At 56.2% G+C, this 20,336-nt stretch overlaps 3 protein-coding genes across 3 annotated transcripts; 1 reads left to right on the top strand and 2 right to left on the bottom strand.

Annotated features, from left to right (window-relative positions):
* Nucleotides 1-1,247: 1,247 nt before the first annotated feature.
* On the bottom strand, nucleotides 1,248-13,721 carry ENH_00007140 (bromodomain-containing protein, putative; the record flags this gene model as incomplete). Its single annotated transcript, XM_013578331.1, is given in 21 exon segments — nucleotides 1,248-2,120; nucleotides 2,285-2,474; nucleotides 2,666-2,934; nucleotides 3,067-3,184; nucleotides 3,410-3,619; nucleotides 3,847-4,028; nucleotides 4,750-4,969; nucleotides 5,368-5,893; nucleotides 5,994-6,533; nucleotides 6,668-6,986; nucleotides 7,371-7,538; nucleotides 7,892-8,290; nucleotides 8,906-9,146; nucleotides 9,477-9,562; nucleotides 9,916-10,074; nucleotides 10,366-10,448; nucleotides 10,710-12,354; nucleotides 12,360-12,363; nucleotides 12,524-12,625; nucleotides 12,982-13,175; nucleotides 13,476-13,721. Coding segments are annotated over 21 exon segments (6,774 nt in total).
* Nucleotides 13,722-16,005: 2,284 nt separating this feature from the next.
* On the bottom strand, nucleotides 16,006-16,942 carry ENH_00007130 (hypothetical protein, conserved; the record flags this gene model as incomplete). The annotated part of the gene is made up of 3 exons (XM_013578330.1): nucleotides 16,006-16,202; nucleotides 16,409-16,489; nucleotides 16,903-16,942. 3 exons carry the CDS (start codon nucleotides 16,940-16,942, stop codon nucleotides 16,006-16,008), a joined length of 318 nt encoding a protein of 105 aa, XP_013433784.1.
* A 1,787-nt stretch (nucleotides 16,943-18,729) lies between these two features.
* Nucleotides 18,730-19,035, top strand: ENH_00007120 (hypothetical protein, conserved; the record flags this gene model as incomplete). The annotated part of the gene is made up of 1 exon (XM_013578329.1): nucleotides 18,730-19,035. The coding sequence occupies one exon, from the start codon at nucleotides 18,730-18,732 to the stop codon at nucleotides 19,033-19,035; it is 306 nt and encodes a 101-aa protein (XP_013433783.1).
* Nucleotides 19,036-20,336: the final 1,301 nt, after the last annotated feature.

The raw sequence follows: 20,336 nt of genomic DNA, 5'->3' as shown, positions 1-20,336 counted from the left end.
GGGGGGGGAGCGGGGGGTGGGACGGACACGGGGGGGGGCCGAGGGATGGCCCCGGGAAGGTCAAAGCCACACGGCATAGACGTGCATGCAGCAAAAGCAGCAGCGCCTGCTGCCACACCCGGATCCAGCGAACCTGCACGGGCTGCTGCCGCAGCTGCTGCAGCTGCAGGGTTCCTGCTGCTGCACAGGGAGGCAGCAAGCTCTCGCTGCAGCGGCAGCCAGCAGGGGGGAGTCCCAATTCCAAACAAAAAGTTACGCACCTCGGAAAGGTGCTGCAGGCCCATAAACGCGCCTGCTGTCAGCTGGTGCTTCTCCAGATGCTGCTGCATGTGCAAGTGCAGCAGCGTCGACGCGGCCTGAGCCACAAAACAGCCTACAGCCACCAGGTGGTTCTGGCGTGCTGCTGCTGCTGCTGCTGTTCCTGCTGCTGCGGCGCTCGGCAAGCTGACGTCGCAGTGAGACCCAAGACACCCTAGAAGGCAACAAACGTGCGGCGCCTCCACTTCGTCCAGCTGCTTCAGCACCTCTTGCGGCTGCTGCTGCTGCTGCTGCTGCTGCGGGGCATCTGCTGCCTCTGGAAGCAATAGCCCAGGCGCATGGGCCGAGAAGGGCAGAAACAGCAAAGGATTAGAAGCTCGCAGCTCCTGCAGCAGCAGCAGCAAGCTGCTCCAGACGCAGCCCTGCGGGTCGTTCTCTGGGGTGTCTAGGCAGATGGCCACTTGCAACGCAGTGTACAGACCCAACCCCACCTAAAGCGCGCAAACCGCAGCACTGTCAACTCAACGCTAAACCCCAAATCCTAAACCCTAAACCCTCGGCTATCCTACCAGAACAGAAGCTGCATGCATCAACAGTTCAAGATGAAAGCTGGACCTAGAGACACCAAACAAGGGTTTAGGATTTAGGGTTTCGGCTTAAGCGGCGTGTGATTTCCCACTTGTGACCTCAAGACCTGCTCTTCCGCCTCCACGAACTTTGAGATGAGACACCAACGTTGCTGCAGCTGCTGCGTGCCGCTGCAGCGTTCTGCTGCTGCTGCTGCTGTTGAGTGGGGCGCGGGCACCCTATAAACCCGCACGGCCCCCTCGCAGCAGACCTGTAGCAGCGCCCGTAGGGCTTCTCTCCTCACCTGCAAACCCCACAACCCCTTTCTGATCCTCCAAAATAAAGCTTCTGCACTCTCTTTTCTGCTGCTGCAGCAGCAGCAGCAGCAGCAGCAGCTGCTGCAGCAGCTGGAAAGGCAGCTATTAGCAGCAGGGGTTTCGCCTTACAAGGGGGTAGTCGTAAGCCAGCAGCGCCTCTGCTGCTGCTGGGGCTGCTGCTTCCAGCAAGCTGCGGTGGCTGGGGCTCGCCACAAAGTGCAGCAAATCAAAAGGCACTCCGAATTCTTGCGGCAGGTGCGGCCCAACAGCAAAAAGCTGCACAACGCGCGCCACAGAGTTCAGAGAGGGGGGCCCCTCCCCCTGCAAGCTGCTGCTGAGAGCCCCGGGAACACCCGGGGGGACCCCCAAGGGGCCCCCAAGGAACCGACGGCGAGCCAAATCCCGCAGCAGCGGGTTGCGGCTCACCGCGCGCAAAAACCCGCATGTCATCTCCTGCAGCAGCAGCAGCAGCAGCAACAGCACCGCTGACAGCGACGCAGCAGCAGCTGCAACAGAAAAAGCTGCACTGACAGCGACTCTGCAGCGCTGCAGCAGCACCAGCAGCGGCAGTAAGAGTAGCACAGCAGCAGCAGCAGCAGCAACAGCAAGGTGCCTCTGCCGTGGATTAGCAGCAAAGCTAAAACCCCCAGGGCCCACTTTTCTAGGTGAGGCGAGAGCCTTGACTGCGTCGAGTCTGAAGAGCCTCCAGGCCTCAGTCCAGGCATTTTCGATTCCGCGGCAGTTTTCAAAGACAAAGGCTTCCCACTTGGCAGCAGCCTCTGCTGCTGCTTCTTCTTTTGCTGCCGCTGCCGCTGCTGTTGCTGCTGCTGCTGCGCCCGCAGCCAAGTCCCGCAGCATCAGCTCACATGTGCAGCCGCAAGGGGGCCCCACTGCAACAGCGCAATGCCCAAACGAACTCCCCAAGGGGCCCCCCTTGGCTCCCCGATCAGCAGCAGACGAGGCCAGCCGAAACCCAGCCTATGGCTCACACGAACACCCAGCACCTGCTGCTGCTGTTGCAGCTGCTGCTGCTGCAGCTGCTCTGCGGAACTCTCGCTGCTGCTAGCGTGCGGGGCATGCAGCAGTAACAAGAGCAGCAGCTGCTGCTAGTGCTGCAGCGGCTGCTACGTGCTACAGGTTACCTTAGCAGCAGCAAAGTAAGGGTGGTAAGCCTCTGCAAGGCTGGGCAGTGGGGTGTATGGCCACCTCAAGTTGCCTAGACAGTCTAACACAGAGGCGCCCAAGGACAGCAGCGTCGCGCTGTCTGCAGCTCCCGTGGCTTCCATTTGCTGCAGCGGCTGCAGCAGCATGTCGATCGCAGCAGGCGTCGACCTGCAAGCAGCAGCAGCAGCAGCAGCAGCAGCAGAAGCGGCAGCTGAAATTGCGCCCCAAAGCAGCCCCGCGGCTCCCAAGCAAACGCCGTAGAAGCAGCGCCAGCTCTAGCATACAGGCCAACAAGCTCAGCAGCACCAACGGCACCGGCAGCAGCAGCAGCAGCAGCAAAGTAACCCTTTTATCCTTACAGGCCCTTGGGGTCTCTAATGAGCGAAACAGCCCCATAGAAGAGACGCAAAAACCTGCTCTCAGGGCTAGTACATGCATAGTCGGAGAGCCGCAGGGACTCCGCGGGGCCCCCGCGGCCTTCAGCGGGCGCGCTGGGCACATTCGCACCAGCAGCAGCAGCAGCAGCAGCAGCAGCAGAAGCTGATGCTGGTGCTGGCGAGCCGCCCCAGTCCCCACTGGAACCGCCCTCTGCCGCCTCAGGAGGGGACACGCCTTCGTTGGCTTCCGCCTGCAGACCCACACCTAAACCCTAAACCCTAAACCCTAGACCCTAAAGCCCAAACCCTAAGCGCTGCTCTGCTGCTGGTGCCGCATTAGACAGCGGCTGCCCTTCAGGCTGGGGGCAGCAAGAGCCGCTAACCTCTAAAACAGCGTCGCTATGAAAAGATGAAATATAATTCGCAAGAGCCTTCCAAGCTGCTGCACTTTCTTCTCCCCCGGTGTTGTGCAGGCGACTCAACGCAAAAGCTGCCCGTATTCTGCAGGCGAAAACCCTAAACCCTAAACCCTAAACCCTCAGCGTTATTTTTACCCTTAAACCCTACCTTCTCTTCCTCGACGTGCCCACCGCCGCTCTCGCGTCAGCGAACGCTTCAGCTCGGCATACTTTCTTGCCCTAAACCCTAAACCCTAAACCCTGGACCGTGAACGAAGTGCGTGCGGGCGCGGAGGGTTTAGCGTTTGGAAGTGAAGCTAGGGTTTACCTGAAGAAGGGGTGCCACCTGTGGGACGCCAAGACCTTGCTGAGGGCCTGGACTGCATGCGCCTTTACAGGGTCATCCCCCAAAAGGCCCCCTTGAGTTTGTGCGGGGAGAAGAGAGCCAAGAGCCGCTGCCGCTTCGAGTTGGCTGGCCACGGAGGTTTCCGACAGCAGCTGCTGCTCCCACATGGACCCGCTCTGGCAGCGCCGGATCCTAGCGATGCGCACCACAAACCCTAAACCCTAAACCCTAAACCCTAAACCCTAAACCCTAAACCCTAAACCTGGGCCCCAAAACCCCAGCCGGCTCCAGCGGGCAGCGCAGGCAGCGCCTGGCGCCCGCTGTAGCTCGCCACGGTGTCGGCAGGGCACAGCCCGCGGCTACCCCAAGCTTCACGGCCTAGGGTTTAGGGTTTAGGGTTTAGGGTTTGGGGAGGCTACCTGGCGGGCCAGGTCTGGTGAGGGTCTGCGCGCATCCAGAGAATGGGCAATTTCGTTTTGCTGTTGACTTTCGCCACCAAAGACCTGTTGTCCAGCGACAGCAGCGAAGGGTGCCGCTGCAGCACGCAGCGCTTGAGGCTTTCAAACAGCGCTCTGTCGCTGCTGCTCAAAGACCCTGCGAACTGCCCCACAGCCCAACCCCGCATCCCGCAGCCTCCTCAGCCACTGCATGCGTAAACTGCATGCACTAATGCATGCACATTTGGCACTCTCTATGGGGAAATACATGCGGATTCGGCACATTTGAGCCACTAATGCATGCACATTTGGCACTCTCTATGGGCAAGTTTGGCATATTTGGTGCACAAATGCATGCAGATTTGGGACATCTGATGCGCCAGTGTATGCAGACTTGGCACATTTCATGCGCTAATGCATGCAGATGTGGTACATTTGATACGTCAATGTATGCAGACTTGGCACTCGGCACTCTTGATGCACAAATGCATGCAGATTTGGCACCTTTGAAGGACAAATGCATGCAGATTTGGCAAAGTTGATAGGCAAACGAATGGAAAATTTGCCCCTAAGGCGTCTCTACATACAAGTGCTCCGCCCCCAATACAAATATAAAGATATATCTATTCAGTCCCTACTAGGGAGTGCATGCATGCACGCCTAATACACTTAGTCATGTCTATGTAATCCCCTAATGCATGCGGGCAAACAAGCAAAAGCAACAAATGAAAGACAAACACCTAAGCGCTAGCTGGCCCAAGTCCCCCAACAGGCTGCATCGCAGCAGCTGGCAGGCCCAAACCCTAGCCCCTTAGGGCACTACTCACAAACCCTAGACTAGAGGAAAACAGAAAAAGGCTTTAGGATGCAGGGCTGAGGGCTTACGGTGATGCGTTCGCCTGCCGTCATTCCCCCGGTTGCTGCTCTCGCAGCTGCAGGTTCGGGGCCATCTGCTGTGGCTGCTGCTTGCGCAGCGGCGGCGGCCGCTGCTGCTGCTGCTGCAGGAGCGTCCGTCGCTGCTGCTGCTGCTGCTGCTGCCTTCATGAGGACCTTGCTGCTGTTGGACCCGTGCAGCATCCTGTCTCCCTTCATCGCCACTTTCTTCCTGCCCACAACACGCGACCCCACAAACCCTCAGCTTTAGGGTTTGCCATTAAAGACTTCGTCGAAAAAGCTGCTGTTTTTCCTCACTTAGTCTCGAAAGCTGCTGTTATTGCTGCGGCTGTTCTTAACAAAGGAAAACCCAAAGGGTCTGCTGCACTTAAGGAGCTGCTGGGCTTCTCTGCTAAACTCGGCATCCATGCGGCAGCGTGCGCCTCCCATCCCCACGCAAGAGTTTAGGGTTTAGGGTTTGGGGTTGGGGTACAGGATTAGGCGTTAAGGGTGTAGGGTCCAGAGTTAAGGGTCTAGGGTTTCGAGTTTCAGGCCTCTGGTCCAGACTTTAGTGTTTGGAGTTTGGGGTTTAGGGTTTAGGGTTTAGCGCGAGGGCGTCGGTTGGCTTGCCTGCCGCGTTCGGCCCTGGCGTCTAGAGCGAATCTGAGGGGCAGCGCGCCCTCTTTGAGTTGAATGTTGCTGCCTCGAATTAAATCATCATCAACAACTTGCAGCTGCAGCGCCGGCAGCCAGTATTTCTCGAAGCCCGCAGACAGGCACAAGTACGCAGAGGGGTGCTGCAGCGAGAGCAGCTGCTGCTGCACCGGAGCAGCAGGCACTGATACCTCCGCGCCCGTGTACTGCAGCAGGCCCCCGCCCAGCACGCGGCAGCAGCAGCTGCTGCTGCTGCTGCTGCCGTTCGGCGAAGGGAGGCAGCCGTTGAGTCCGAAGGCGTCCGCAGCCATCGGCAGCAGCTCCGCAACTAGAGAAGCAGGCACTGCAGCAGGAGCCACCGAGTGTATGTACACTCCAACGCTTTTCAGCCAAACATCCGACCCACTAGCTGCGCGAAGCCGCAGCAGGTAATCCCGCTGCTGCAGCAGCCGGGCCCAGGCGGGGAGGCCGCCCACAGTCGCCACAGGGACAGAGGGCGGCGCTGCACGCAAACCCCAACCCACAAACCCTAAACCCTAAACCCTAAACACTCTCAGCCGCTGTCAGCAGCTCGCGTGCTCCAACGCCGGGCGGCAGCATACTCCTTTCGTTGTCGACGCAGACGGCGGCGAAGGAGTCGGCGTTTTGTTCGTTCGGGTCTTCCTCCGGGTGCTGCTGCTGCTGCTGCTGCTGCTGCTGCTGCATGCAGTGGCGCCTCTGCGCCTCCTTGATGGCCTGCCACAAAGGGCCACGGCCCGCGTTCAGAGGCGCGGGAATATCCCCCACGTAGCCAAACCCTAAAATGAAGTTTCCATCTCGGCCCACCACATCTACGGGGTCATGGAGGCCCTGGTAAATCTGCAGCTTTTCCCTCACGTGGGTGCTGAGGGGCAGCATTTCGCTGCTAAACTGGCCCCCAAACAGCAAGCTGCCGCTGCTGCTGCTGCTGCTGCTGCTGGCTGCGGCGGCGGAGGGCGGGCGCCTGAGGGCCGGCCACAGCTGACGCACTAAAAGGCTTTCCCAGGAAGAAGCCGGGGGGCCCCCAGGGCCCTCTGCAGACAGGCGCAGCGTGACTTCGCCGCGTTGGCTGCTGCCGGTTTCCTGGGCTTGCCACAAGTTGAAGCCCCCGAGGCCCGCGAGATCTGCATGCAGCAGCCGCAGCAGCAAAGGCAATTAAATTGATTTAAATGGCGAAAAAGAGAGAAAAAAACGGATAAATAGAAGTTTCAAAAAAGACAAAAGACCCAAAAGTAGGCAGATTTCATCTGCGGGTCACCTGCAGGGTAAAACACAGATATGCCGGCCTTTTCGACCTGGGGCCTCCTGAGCTGTATCTCTTGCTGCCACTGCAGCTGCTGCTGCTGCTGCGGCTGCTGCTGCTGCTGCAGCCTGTGGGTCTCGAAGGGCTCGGTGAGCGGCGGGGGGGGCTGCAGCGCGAGAAGGTCCAACTCAAATGTAAAGATGTCCATCGCCGAACCCTTGCGCTGCAGCTGCACCATGAAAGACAGCGAAAGCTGCGGGCAGCCAGTGCCCCCCACAAAGGCGCTGCGAAACAGCTGCAGCGTCTCCTCCACTGCAGCCAGCGCCTCGTGCTCCTGCAACCACACCACAAACCCTAAATCCTAAACCCTAAACCCTAAACATTACACCCTAAACCCTAAATCCTAAACCAGGGACCCGAAGCGCTAAGCCCGAACGCAAATTCTAAGCCATGTGCCCTAAACCTGAAGCCCTAAACCCTGAACCCTAAACCCTATGCCCGAGACCCTAAACTCTGAAGCCTACAACCTAAACCCTAACCCTGGAAGGCACCGCCAAGCCCCCATCATGCTGAGTAAAAAGCCCTAGAGCCCCCAGGGGAAAGCAAAACCCGTAACAGCAAACCTTAAACCCTCGACCCTGCACCAGCAAACCCTAAACCCTCGACCCCTGTGGGGCCCTGTGGGGCCCTGTGGGGCCCTGTGGGGCCCCGCAGCTACCTGAGGGTTTAGCTGCTCGTCCGGCCCCGCTGCTTCGAGCTCCACAGCCTGGAGGCCCCCCTTTTGTTTGGCGTCTGGCCGCAGGCGCAGCAAAGCCCTCCCTGCGGCTCTGGCCTGGGGGGTTTTGTTCCAGTGCGCCACGTAGGCAGCAGTTGCTGCCAGCAGCAGCTGCAGCACACGCCCACACGCCTGCAGCAGGTGCAGCGCCAGCGGCACCGCACGCGCAGCAGCAACACGGGCTGCAGCAGCAGCAACCACAACACCGGTAGCTCCTGCTGCGGCCGCAGCTGGGCTCAGGCTACATGCACAGCTGCTACTGCTGAACTTACGGCAGCCAGCAAACACCTGCAGCATGGGGAGCAGCAGGTGCATCAGCAGCAGACGCAGCAGCACGAGCAGCAGCAGAAGCAAGCTACAAGGCCACAGCAGCAGCAGCAGAAGCAAGCCTCAAGAGCACAGAAGCAGCAGCAGCAGCAGCAGCAGCAGTAAGAACAGGCGGCAGCAGGTGCAGCAAGACGCACCCGTCTCCAGAAGCGTTCGCTGTTTGGCGGGTCTCTTCTCCTGCTGGTCTTGGAGAGAAAATCCGAAAGACAAAAACCCCGGAAAAAGCGAGAAGACAAAAAGGGCTGAGAGGCGAAGTAGGCCTCGAGTGCATGCAATACAACGCAGCACTTGAGTTGAAACATTTCGCTGTACGCCAACGACTCCACGGGGGGCAGCAGCCGCTGCTGTTGCTGCTGCTGCGACGGGCTGTTGCTGCTGCCGTCGCTGTCGCTGCAGCTGCTGCTGCTGCTGCTGCTGCTGGCAAGAGCGCCAACAGGGTCTATGGGGAATTCCTCCAGCCCCAACTCGCACAAAGACACATAACGCTGGAGGCGCTCGAAGCGCCGAATGCGCATTTCAACGGAGCCGAAATTTGCCTGAGACGAAGAGCAGCAAAACGGGAGGCTGGGGAACTGCTGAGTGGAATATGGGATTAAAAGATGCAAAAGATAAAAAGAAACAGGCCAGGAGGGACGTAGCAGCAGCAGCAGGCAGCAGCAGCAGCAGGCAGCAGCAGCAGCAGGCAGCAGCAGCAGCAGGCAGCAGCAGCAGCAGCAGCGCAGATACAAGGCACCCTCGTTCTGCCCACTGCATCAGCGCTTCAGCCGCCCTAAAGCGGCACTGATAGGAAGAGGAAAGTTGCTGCTGAGGGTTTCAAATGGAAAGAAAAGCTGCTGCTGAGGGTTTTAGATAATGAGAAAAGCTGCAACTGAGGGTTTCATATGAAAAGAATAGGTGCTGCTGAGGGTTTCAGGGAAAAGGACGAAAAAGAAAGGCGCAAAGCGAAAAGACACAATGTAGGCTGGCGCGGGGCGCCAGCACGTAGCGCAGCAGCATAGCAGCAAGTGGAAAGGAAGCAGCAAATGCAGCAGCAAATGGAACGAGGAGAAGGGGAAACAGAGGGCCCGAAGCAGCCGAATTTGACCAAATGAAGCAGCAAAAAGCAGCAGCAGCAGCAACAGCAGCAAGCGTAAAAAGGAGTGTGGGCGGACCTCAATGAAGAGGTCGACGAGGAGCTTGCGCAGCATCGTTGAGGTGTACATACACCCCAGCAGCTCCGCCTCCGCAGTAAGCCGACTCAGCGGGTAAAAAGCCTCCAGCCACAAATGACAAATACTTTCTGCTTGCAGCAAACGAGAAGAAAGTCCCAAACTTTTGCATTCCAACGAGCTGTGCAGACACTCCAGCGGCAGCACCGCCAGGTTTCCGCTCACTGCGTACTCAGGCACGAAGCTGCAGCCACACACCCTAAACCCTAAACCATAAACCCTAAGCCCTAAATCCTAAACCCTCGGCCCTTGGCTAAACCCTAACCCCGACGCCTTTGCCTTGAACCCTAAAACGCGCGAAAGGTGTCTGAAAAACCGCCACAAAGGGTTTAGGGTTTTTGGCTGCTCCTGAACTCCCCGAGGCTCAGTTGCAGCCACAAACCCTAAACCTTAGAATGTTACTCCAGCGCGAGCAGCAACAGCCGACAAGCGGGAGTTTGCTGCTAGGTTTTGCAACAACAGAAAAGGCAGCAACTAAAAAGCCCAGGATTTAGGGCTCGAGCCCACGGCTTACCAACGGTTGACTTCTTCTCCAATGGCACAATCTGCGCAGGCCTCTTCAGTCAGTTCCCGCAGTCCCAGAGAGGAGGCATCGCTGGACTGTGCAGCAGCAGCAGTAGCAGCAACAGCAGCAGCAGCAGCAGCAAGCAGAACGAGAATGGCCGTCCTGTCTGCAGCGCTTAGTAAACTTTCTCTGCAGCAACGGCTGCAGCTACTGCAGCATGTCTTGTTGCTGGAGCAGCAACAAGACATGCTGCAGCAGCTGCCAGCTGCGAGAGCAGCAGCGGGTTCTGCACCCTGCAGCAGCTGCAGAGCCTCCTGGGCGTTTCTAAGAGCACAAGCCTCTGCTTCAACTCTAGCAGCAGCAGCAGCAGCAAAAGCAGCAGCAGCAGCAGCAACAGCAGCAGCAACAGCAGCAGCTGCAGCAGCGCGGCAATGGCGGTAAGGCTTACTGTTGCATGCAGTGCAGCACTGAGTGCAGAAGAGGAATAGAGGCCCCAAGCAGAAGAAGCAGCAAGACGAAGAGGAAAGAACAAAAGACACAAACAACCAAAAGGAGGACTGCAGCCAAAGGCCTCTCCCAAAACCCTCAGGCACTCAGCCAAAGCAGCCTGAAGTGCAAACCCCACACAAAGCAGCAGAAGGCTAATCCAGCTGCGGGGCCCAGGCAAGGCCCTAAACCCCAAACCCTAAACCCTAAAGCCTAAACCCTGATGGCACAAGGTCAGCGCAGCTGGGTCCGGCGCAACCCTAAACCCCAAACCCTAAACACTAAACCCTTATCTCTATGCCCTCTGTAACAGCGTGCCCTCGTCAAACGCCGCTGCGCGCTCTTTACAGACTAGGGTTTAGGAGCTGGGGTTTAGGGTTTAGGGTTTGAGGGTTTGGGGGCCGAAGCTCACAGTGGTGGGGCCGAGAAGCGGCTCGAGGCCTTTAAGGGTAATAAGGGTGACAATAGGAGCAGCAGCTTCGCCGTCTGCTGCTCCTGAGACACAAACGTCAAACCCTAAACCCCAAAACCTAAGCCCTAAGGCCTTCCTAGGCCCCAAACCCTAAACCCTCAGACCTTCCTGGGCCCCAAACCCTAAACCCTTGGGGCTCAAGTGTGCCCTTCATTTTTAGCACAGGCTTTGCCGCATAAACGGCCGCTGCAGCGGCAGCAGCTGGACGGGCTCGGCTGCAGCAGCGGAGCAGCAGCAGCTACGGCAGTAGCAGCAAACTCCCCCACAATTTGCCTCCTGCTGACCTGCTGCAGTTTCTTGCTGCTGCTGCTGCAGCCTGCTGCCGGGGCTCCGGATAGAAGCAGCAGTGACAGGGTAGGGCACGCCTGAGTTGCCGCTGACAGCAGCAAAACGGCCGGCGAACAGCAGCAGCTGATTTGGGAGCAGCCAGGCCAGAACAGACCGAACGGGTTCACTGGCTCCTGTTGCTGCTACTGCTGCTGCTGCTGCTCCTCCAGCGGGCAAGCTTCCGTCCAGCCCCATGAAACTACTGCTAACAGCGCCAGCAGTGTCTTGTTGTAGCTGTTGATGGAGCAGCAGCTGCTGTTGCTGCTGCGCGGCAGCAGCAGCTGCAGCTGCAGCCGGAGCCTTGCCTCCCGAACGCCCAGCTTTGCGCTGGCTGCTGAGAGCCTCGAAGACGAACACTTCGCGCATGCACTCTTCGTGCTGCTGCTGCTGCTGCTGTTGTTGCTGCCCTTCCTGATCTTGTGGCTGCTCGCACTGCATCATATCATCTTCATGTTTAATTTGCTGCTGGTGCTGCTGCTGCTGCTGCTCAGGCTGCTGCAACAGCTGCGTCCAAATGCTGTCGGGTGGCAGTTGCTGCTGCCACTGTAGCGGTTGCTGAAGCAACAACTCCAGAGGGGCCCCGCGGCCAAAGACGCAGCAGCAGCTGTCTGTGGTGCCCTCGGCACAGTCAGCACAGCATTGCAGCGGCGCAGCAGCAGCAGCAGCGGCAGCAGATGCAGCAGCACCTGCAGCAGCACCTGCAGCAACAGGAATCCCCTCCTTCTGCTCCTGTCCCGCAGCCCCCTTGAATTCTGTAGATGGTGCTGCGACTGCGGCTGCTCTTGAGTCAGGCACAGCAGCAGCGGGAGCTTCAGCAGCAGCGGGAGCTCCAGCATCAGCAGCAGCGGGATCTCCAGCAGCAGCAGCAGCGGGAGTTCCAGCAGCAGCAGTAGCCGGATCTTCTGCAGTAACAGCAGCGGGGGCTTCAGAAGCAGCAACAGTGGGACCGTCAGAAGCAGCAAGAGGAGCTGGCGCAGCAGCGGGACCTTCAGCAGCAGGAGCAGCGTCGGGAGCTTCCGCAGCAGGAGCAGCAGCGGGAGCTTCCGCAGCAGGAGCAGCAGCGGGAGCTTCCGCAGCAGGAGCAGCAGCGGGAGCTGCAGCAGCAGGAGCAGGAGCGGGAGCTTCCGCAGCAGGAGCAGCAGCGGGAGCTGCAGCAGCAGCAGGAGTGCGAGCTCCAGCAGCAGCGGGAGTTCCAGCAGCAGCAGCAACTCTTCGTCTTGCTGCTGTTGCCTCTGTGGTAGCTGCAGCAAGGGGTCGAAGCTTCGCAGCAGCAGCAGCAAACCGGCGAGTAAGGACTCCCGGCATGACGGCGCAGCAGCCCTCAGGTACATCTACAACAGTTTTCCAGTTTGAGTGCAGCGCGGAGTCTGCTGGTGCTGCTGCTGCTGCTGCATCTCCCCCTGCTGCTGCTGCTGCTGCGCCCCCGTACGCGCTGCAAGGCAGCGTGGGGAACCAAGGCGGACACGGCAGCGCCCCCTGCAGCGTCTGCAGCAGCAGCTGCTGCTGCAGTCGCCCTTTGCTGTCTCTGTACTGCTGCTGCGAGAAGAAAAGGCTGCTGCCGCAGCCGTAGGTAAGCCCAGACAAGAGAAAGGAAACGGAGAGCTTCACTTTCTGCAGCAGACGCAGCAGCCGTTGCAGCAGCAGCAGCAGCAGCCGTTGCAGCAGCAGCAGCAATATGAAACGCCTGCTGCTGCGGAAAAAGATGGGAAATAGAGCTACAAAAGACACAAAACAAATAAACAAGTGCTCTATTGCTGCAGTGGTGTCTCACGTGTTTTGCTGCTGACTGGCGCTGCCGAGACAGCAAAGTTTGCTGCACTGAAGCCGGCAGGTGTATGTACACCAGAGGCCGGGGGCTTTCGTCCCGCTTGCTCTGCAGCAGCAGCCACCCACAACGGCCTAGGGTTTAGGGTTTAGGGTTTAGGGTTTAGGGCTAGGGTTCAGCGGTCTAACTCCACTTCCACCTATCGCCCATGCCAATTAAACCCTCAAGCGCAAGCCAAACTCGCAAAGCTAGGCGCTAAACCTTATGCCCTAAACCTTTAAATCCAAATCCTAAACCCTAAACCCTAAACCCTAAACCCTACACCCCAGACCTCCCAAATGGAACTCAAGACCTGCAAATTAAACCATCGGTCTTGCGCTTTGTCCTTAGCTCGACAGCAAGCAAGCTGAAAAATACTCAGTCTATAGGGTATAGGGTTTAGGGTTTAGGGTTTAGGTTCTACCCTGAGCGCCTCCCTCCATGCCAGAAGGTCTAGCCGAATACACTTCGGCTCGGCTTCCTGCTGCTGCTGCTGCTGCTGTTGCTGCTGCTGCTGCTGCTGGTCATCTCCATGCTGCTGCGCGCCCTCGAATCCAAGCTGGAAGACAGCAGGTGTTTTGTCTACCCAGCAGCCGAAAATGCGGCAGCAGGGTGGAAGCTGCAGCAGCAGCACACAGCAGCAGCAGCGCAGGCCTCGGCAACAAGAGCGGCAGCAGCAGCAGCAACTACAACAGCTGCAGCAGCACCAGTGGCAGCACTGCGGCAACTGCAGAAACTGCCGCAACTGCAGCAACTGCAGCAACTGGAGCAGCTGCAGCAGCACGTGCAGCAGTAGCAGCAAAACGCAGCAACTGCAGCGGCAACAGCAACAACAACTGCAGCAGAAGCCGCGACAGCAGCAACTGCAGCAGCTACAGGAAGTGCAGCAGCCGCGGCAACAGCAGCAGGAGCCACTTACATGCAAGGGAATAGCAAAGGGAACACGAGAAGCCTCTCCTGCTGTCTCGCCTGCTGCCGCTGCTGCTCCTGCTGCTTCTGCGGGCTCAGCAGCAGCAGCAGCGAACGCATCCGCCGCAGCAGCAGCAGCAGCCACTAAAGACCCACTGATCTCGAGAGACAAAGAAGTAAAGCCCAAGACAGAACGCGTGGCGAAATCGACTGAGGCGTCCACGTGCTGCTCTCGCAGCGACACTCCACCCGACATCTTGCTGCTGCTGCTGCTGCTGCTGCTGCTGGCAGTGGTGCTTCTGCTGCTGCTGCAGCCTCTCTGCTGCCGTCACTGCAGTTGCTGCTGCAGTTTCCGGCGCTGCTTCGGGGCTTCTGCAGCAGCTGCTGATGAAGCCTCACCAGCAGCTGCTGCTGGTGCTGCTTCTCCTCCAGCTTCTCTTTCTGCTGCTCGAGAGCATAGTTAGTGTGCTGCTGCTGCTACGGGTTTTCAATGGAACATCGGGGGGGTGCTAGTGCTGCTGCAGCACACCCACTGCAGTCACGCGAGCAACAGCAGGCGCTACGCAGCTGCAGCGACAGCAGCAGCACCTGCTGCTGCTGAAGCGGCTTCGGCTCTACCCAAAAAGCCACGAGCAGCACAGCCTAGCTGTCCCGCAGCAGACCCAAACTAAAGCCTAGAGCCTAAATCCTAGGCTGCAAACCCTAAACCGCCGGCAAACACATAAACCCTTTAAACAATATTAACTCTAGGAATGCAGCAACAAATGGACTATGGGGTAAGGCCTGCGCCGGGATCTGTGGAAAGCCCCGAGGCATTCTCGGGGGGCCCCTCGGGGGCCCCCAGAGGGCAGCGGGACCGCTGGATGGCGTTATTTTAAGTCTTCTTTGTCTTGTTATCCAGCGTGAGACTGCGGAATATTTATATTATGTTTAGAGGGAGTTCATGGAAGAGCTCTGTAGCGAACTGTGCAGCATTTAGGGCTCTGTGCTCGGAGTTTAGCATTAAGGGTTTCGCCTAGACTTTCACAGCGGGTTCTGTTCTGCTTGCAGTAACAAGTTGCAAATAAATTAACAGTAATTGAAATATATTGCAAAATATTTTGTAAGCTAGTTACGGAGGCGTTTATCTGCAGTTTCGTTTCCTCGCCTTCATAGTACAGCTCGAGACCGGCACCCACGGTGCTGGGCTACACAACAAACTAACAGCAGCAGCAACAACAACAGCAGCAGAAACAGTAGCAGGAGCAGCAGCAACAACAGGAGCAGCAGCAACAGCAGCAGCATCAGCAGCCCAACTTGGCCTGACTCGTGCTGTCGTAGCCAGCAGCTAGCCAACCCCAGGTTATTCTGCTGCACCAGCTCAGCCCCAGATTGGTCTGCTGCATCAGCTCAAGCCTGTAGAATCTGCTGTAGCGGGCCACTGGGGGAATCAAGGCGCCTGCTGCCTGGGCGCTGCTGCTGCTGCGGCTGCTGCTGCGATCTCAGCCAGTTCTTGTGCTGCTGGCAGCAAAGCTACAGCGCCTCTTGCTGCAGCACTTCAAGTCTAGGAGAAGCCTAGGAAAGCCCACAGCTGCCGCTGCTTAGCTGCGGCGCGAGGCAGCAGCAACCGTGCGGTTCTCTTGCCTCCGTTGATCTTTTCTTTACTAACCCAAAAATGCAAAAACAGAAAAAACCCCAAATCCCCGAATTTCGCTTTTTCTAATTTATATCTTCCCCACCTAGAGCCACAAGGGAGCAGCAGCTGCAGTAGCAGCAGCAGCAGTCATAATTCAACCCAGCAGCACTAGCCTTCCTCAGTACTCTGCAGCTCTCTACCCCCACTAATCCAAAAAACGTCTAAGGTTTAAGGTCTGCAGATTAGGGTTTAGAGTCTGGTAATTGGGGTTTACGGCTAGGGGTGATCAAAACATCTTAAATAACTACTACGTGAAATTCTGTCATGAGCAGCCAAAGAAGCCCCTTTGAGCTGAAAACCAGAATGTTTTCAACTTCAATAAAACATTAAAAATACCTGCATTTGTTTGGAATGTTTGTGTCAGTTGAAACACAAAATTCCAGAAACCTTCTAAACTTAACCTTCTTTTGAAGACGGAACTTCATTTCAGAAACAAAAAAAGATGCAACCCGGCCTGGAGGCCCCAGTGCAAGCTTTCTAAGAAACCCAGAACCCCCGATGGAACTGTGTTTCTTAGAAGAGCACCATTAGCCAAATAAAACTATTTTCCTCCATTCAGAAGCAAAACTTTCATTATTTGCATCTAATCTGAGACCTCTCTGGCCCCTGCGCTGCCCCATAATGCAAATTCCTCAGTCACCACTTCGCCGCGCAGCGTGTTCAGCCCACGCGCAGCCAAAGATGAAACCCTCCCTCCCATAGGGTCCCCAAGGGGTCCCCAAACAGCCCCCAAAGGGACCCCAGGGGGCCCCCCAAAGGGCCCTCAAAAGGACCCGCTCTGGGGGGCCCCTCTAGGGGCCCCCTTGGGGAAGAATGAGCCACTCGAGATATGAAGCTGAGAGGAGAAAAGCTGTCAGGCAGCTTTCTAGTTCGATTTGAAGGTGTCTTTGGGCTGCCAGTACCGGGGCTCTGGCATATTTGGGTTTAGTTTTCTATCGAATTCGAGCCCCAGTTTCTCCTTCATGGCCATCAGCCCGTGTGCCTGCAGCTCCCTGTCTGTCACTGCGTTGTTCACCATCGCAATTATCTCCTCCCTTGTTGTGTCTTCCTTGAGAGGCATCTCTGAGACACATTTGAAGAAAATGAAAGACACCGCGCTGCTGTATGTGCCCACAGGTGCTCAACTAAAGGAAACAAATGCGTCAGAGTCTGGGAAGGTGCTGGAGGCCCTAATGCTTTAAGTCTGAAATTAAAAATGAAAAGAAGTGGCGTGGAATAGGCCAGATCAGCACACGCTGACTGCCAAACACCCAGTGCAGCCAACTCACTGAGATTCAACATGAACCGGGCCTCCAGAATGATTGGGTCAATATATTCGGGGTGCGGCACTTGAGGGGGGCTCTCACCGCCTGCAGAAGCAGCACCATACGCGCCATGAGCCATCAAAGTACCAGCAGCAACAGCAGCAGCATGCTGCAGCGGCAGCCGAGAGCGCTCAATCCCCTGGCTAACGGATATACGGCTCTGCGACAAGGGCTACAGGCAGCAACACCGCAGTCATCTCTTCCCTTTGCCGCTATCCGCTCAGTCTCTCTAATTGCCCATACGCGTGTTCCCTTCAGTATACCCGTGTGTCGCTTCTGGTCTCTCGTCTATCGGTTCACCTGTGCTCTCGCTGCCTGCTGCTACTGCGGTGTTGCCCAACCTAACCAGCGCTGCTGCTTCTTTCTGAGTAAACCTGGCCCTTAATTAAACAAACTATAAACTCAAAAAAAAAGAGGCAGCGGCAACAGCCGCAGCATCAGTGGCACATTCCTCTCACCGAAGATCCAGAAGCTCAGGCGCTGGGCAAGGGAGGCCATCTTGTATGCGGTTGACGCTGACGTTGAAATAGGAGAAAACAAATACAAAAAAAGAAGAAGAAGACGGATAGAAACCTTAATCGCACTCAATAATACCTTTAATACCTTTAAATACCTCAAATGAATACAAGTGAACACTGAACACACAGATGAAGGGGCCCCTCCCGCTGGCAGCTGACACGCAGCATCAGGGGAGGCAGGGGTGGCAACTGGTTTCTTTGATGCTGCTTTCAAGTATTCATGTTTGCTCTACTTACAGGTATATTTGGTTACTTAAGCTTCCAGGTCATCATTTTTCCAGGTAAACAACTAATTCAATCTTCTTTTCCTAGCTTTTATCGTATTCATCGAGTCAAAAACGGGCGGAGGCCGCTGGGCGAGGACCGATTGTCCTCCTCTTCTCTGCCTCCCCTGTATTTTGTTTTTTCTTTTTTACGCACACAGTTTGTATTTGATTAGTGGAGTTGTTTTGCATCTCAGCATATCCTAATTTATTGCCGAAGTCCGCTAGCATGCGAGTAAACGCGGAGCAATGGTCCTGTGCAGACTTCTCCACCGCCGTTGCCGATTTTGTGTGCAGGTAACTCACTTCGTTTTATTCACTGTTCATTTTGAGTCTTCCTCAACTCCACCTTGAACCGAAGGCCAGCTTGTCGCGTCTTAGTCCGGTGAGCAGAACTCTTCCAAGCACTCATGGCAAAATTCAATTAAGGGTTTCGGGTCTAATAGTTGAAGCCTAAGGTTCCGCTGTGTCGCTCAAAGTGATCAAGTTGACTGCTAAGGAGTTGTTTATGGGGTGAAGGCTCGGGGTTGAGGCCTGGGCCTTCCCTGGACGGAGGGAAGTGGCCTTCTGCAGTAGTTCAGGCGTTACAGACTTTTCCTGCTAGCGTATGCTTGCGCAAGTACAGCGCGGCGAACTAGCTGCTGCCGTGGCACACGTGGACAGGTAGATAATTAGTTTTTCTCTTTTTCGAATTTACAGTGAGGGCTTTGGTTGGAGGTTAGATGCGTACGATTGCACGAAGGGGCGGGCAAGCGCTCGCACATGAGTAGGAAGATCCTTGCAGGGATATGGGTCTAAACAACATATTTTGTTGCCACAAACACTAGGGATGGGTGTTCGTCAACATGCACCGGCAACTTATTTTAACTATTCACGCACGCGGATTCGAGCATGTTTTCGTGTGGGTGGCCAAGGACCCGCATTTGTTCTTTTTGTCTGTGTCCTGCAGCTAGCGGGAGGAAACGCGTCGTCAAGTTCTTCAGTCTCCTTAGATACAATAAGTAAGCTGTTGCTGCAGCTGCTGCTTCTTCTGCGCAGTGCCATTTTCCCTTTTGACTTACTTCCATGTTCTTGGCTTCTGCCAGCGGAACGCAAAGCGCCAAGCACGCTGAATGTGGGCAGTTATCTTGTTAGGGCAGTGCATGCATCTGCCCATCTGTATATGAATGCGGAGGCGCTCAGTGACAGGTGATTTGTGAGTGTTTTGTACGTTTCTGTGGAATCTTGTTGTTACATGATGAGACAGAGCGAACTCTGTTGCCGGACATGCCCACCCTGTACTGCTTGGGTATTACTTTTATTTTTTTCGCTTGCCCACACCTGTACCGCTCTTGTTGGACCCCATGCTTTCTTTTTTATTATGTTCTTGCGGATTTCCCACGTGTTCTCCGTTGGGAGGTTTCACCAGTGGTCCGTGTATCGACACATTATTCGATTACTATTCATCTGGAAGCCATTTATATGTCCTTAAATACACATTTTTTGCTTTTCTCAGCCCACGAAAATGCCCGGCACCTGCCGCTCCAACCATGGCCTCGACTCTGGGGTGCACCCGGTGTTCCCCGTGCCGTCGTCGATGCTGGGTTCTGCTGATGGCTGCCCCACAGGAGCCCCCTACACGCACTGCAGCTACTGCACACAGATTCACAAGGACCCCCACGTGCAGAATTTGTATCCTCTGAGGCCCGATCAGCACTTGCAGCCGCACCAGCTAGCTGCTGTAAATACTTCTAATGGAGTAGGCCTGGGGCAGCCTGCAGGCAAACCCTCAGAGATCTTCATAAGCGCGCAGGATCAGGAAAAACAGTGAAGAACCAGTTAGCTAAGCTAGCTAGCTAGCTATATAGCTAGCAAGCTAGCTGGCGGGCCGAGTAAGTGGCGTGAAAGGGAGCTGAAAGGTGGCGGCGCTCCACACCTAACAGCAGGCAGCTAGCTACGCTTCAAATAGCCGTTAGCTAGCTGACGTGTTCAGTGGAAGCGCTTACATGGGCGCATCTCTGCAGCGTTAGCCTGTTGGCGCATACGGCCGTGGTCGAGTCTGGCTAGTCAGCTAGCTGGGCAGCTAGCCACCGATTTGAGGCCGTTGTTTGGCGCCATAGCATTCGCCTCTCCGCAGTTTCTGCAGCAGCAGATAAGACGAAATGTCGTCATTGTTTTCTTCCTCCACCTGTGGAGGGCAACCGCAATGACTTGGGTTTGGTTTGTTTGTAGCTTTGTAGCTCTTCAATCTTTCGTTTGCCATGGATTTGCCTGAGGAGTTGCTGCTGACGGTTCAGCAAACAGCCTGCAGTTGCTGCTGCTGCTTCTGCTGTCTAGCTGCGTAGGGGATTGTAGACACGAGCTGATGCTGCTGGTGCATCTGCCGCTGCAGAGGCCGCTACACAAGAGGATAACAGCTAGCTGTATCGCTTTTAGCTTCCACTGGTACTTCGGTGGGCCGGCCTCATCTAAGCAAAGGCCAAGTATATGTACTTCTGCATTGAAGTATTTTCGAGCGACTGTGCTCGGGTGGGGCTCACAAGTATTCTTTCAATCTTACATAAGAAAGGTACAAATAGTGCATATGAATCTATTAAGGAATGGGGAACATCGAATAATGCATGTGTCTACCTAAGTTAATGGGCTCTTCTTGCTTCCAATCAAATGCATTTTGGAGGAGTGGCTGCGAGCAACAGCAGCCTTAGGCCAGCCTTTGGCACAGTTCAGCTGCAACGAAAAGGCGCCACTCCGGGGAGGTAAGAGGCGCGTCGACAGCCGAGGGCAGGGCGAGGCATAATGGGCATTTGGCCTTTGCAGCTCCAAACCAATGGCTGAAACAACATAACTGCAAACTGAGTTGCAGGCGACGCTGCGTGACTAACAACTCGACTAATAGTAGACTACTACGCGCCTGGCACAGTCGTTCGAAGAGAGCAGCAGCAGCAGATGCTGCGAGCTTGTGCAGAACTGATGAGTTGCAGACGCAGTGCCAGCATCATAATAGGAGGGCTATTTTGGCAGCAGCGCTGAGTTCCTAACCATAAAACTGCAGTAGAAACAGGAACAGTAATAAACAACAGGAGCGGTCTAAAAGGAAAAAGGAAACTTGGGGTAGTACGGGAAACATTAAAA

This window comes from Eimeria necatrix, genomic scaffold, assembly GCF_000499385.1.
Source record: "Eimeria necatrix Houghton genomic scaffold, Enh_scaff11, whole genome shotgun sequence".
Lineage (NCBI taxonomy): Eukaryota > Apicomplexa > Conoidasida > Eucoccidiorida > Eimeriidae > Eimeria > Eimeria necatrix.
Note: the sequence above shows the minus strand (reverse complement) of the source record. Positions and strands in the feature narration are given on the sequence as shown.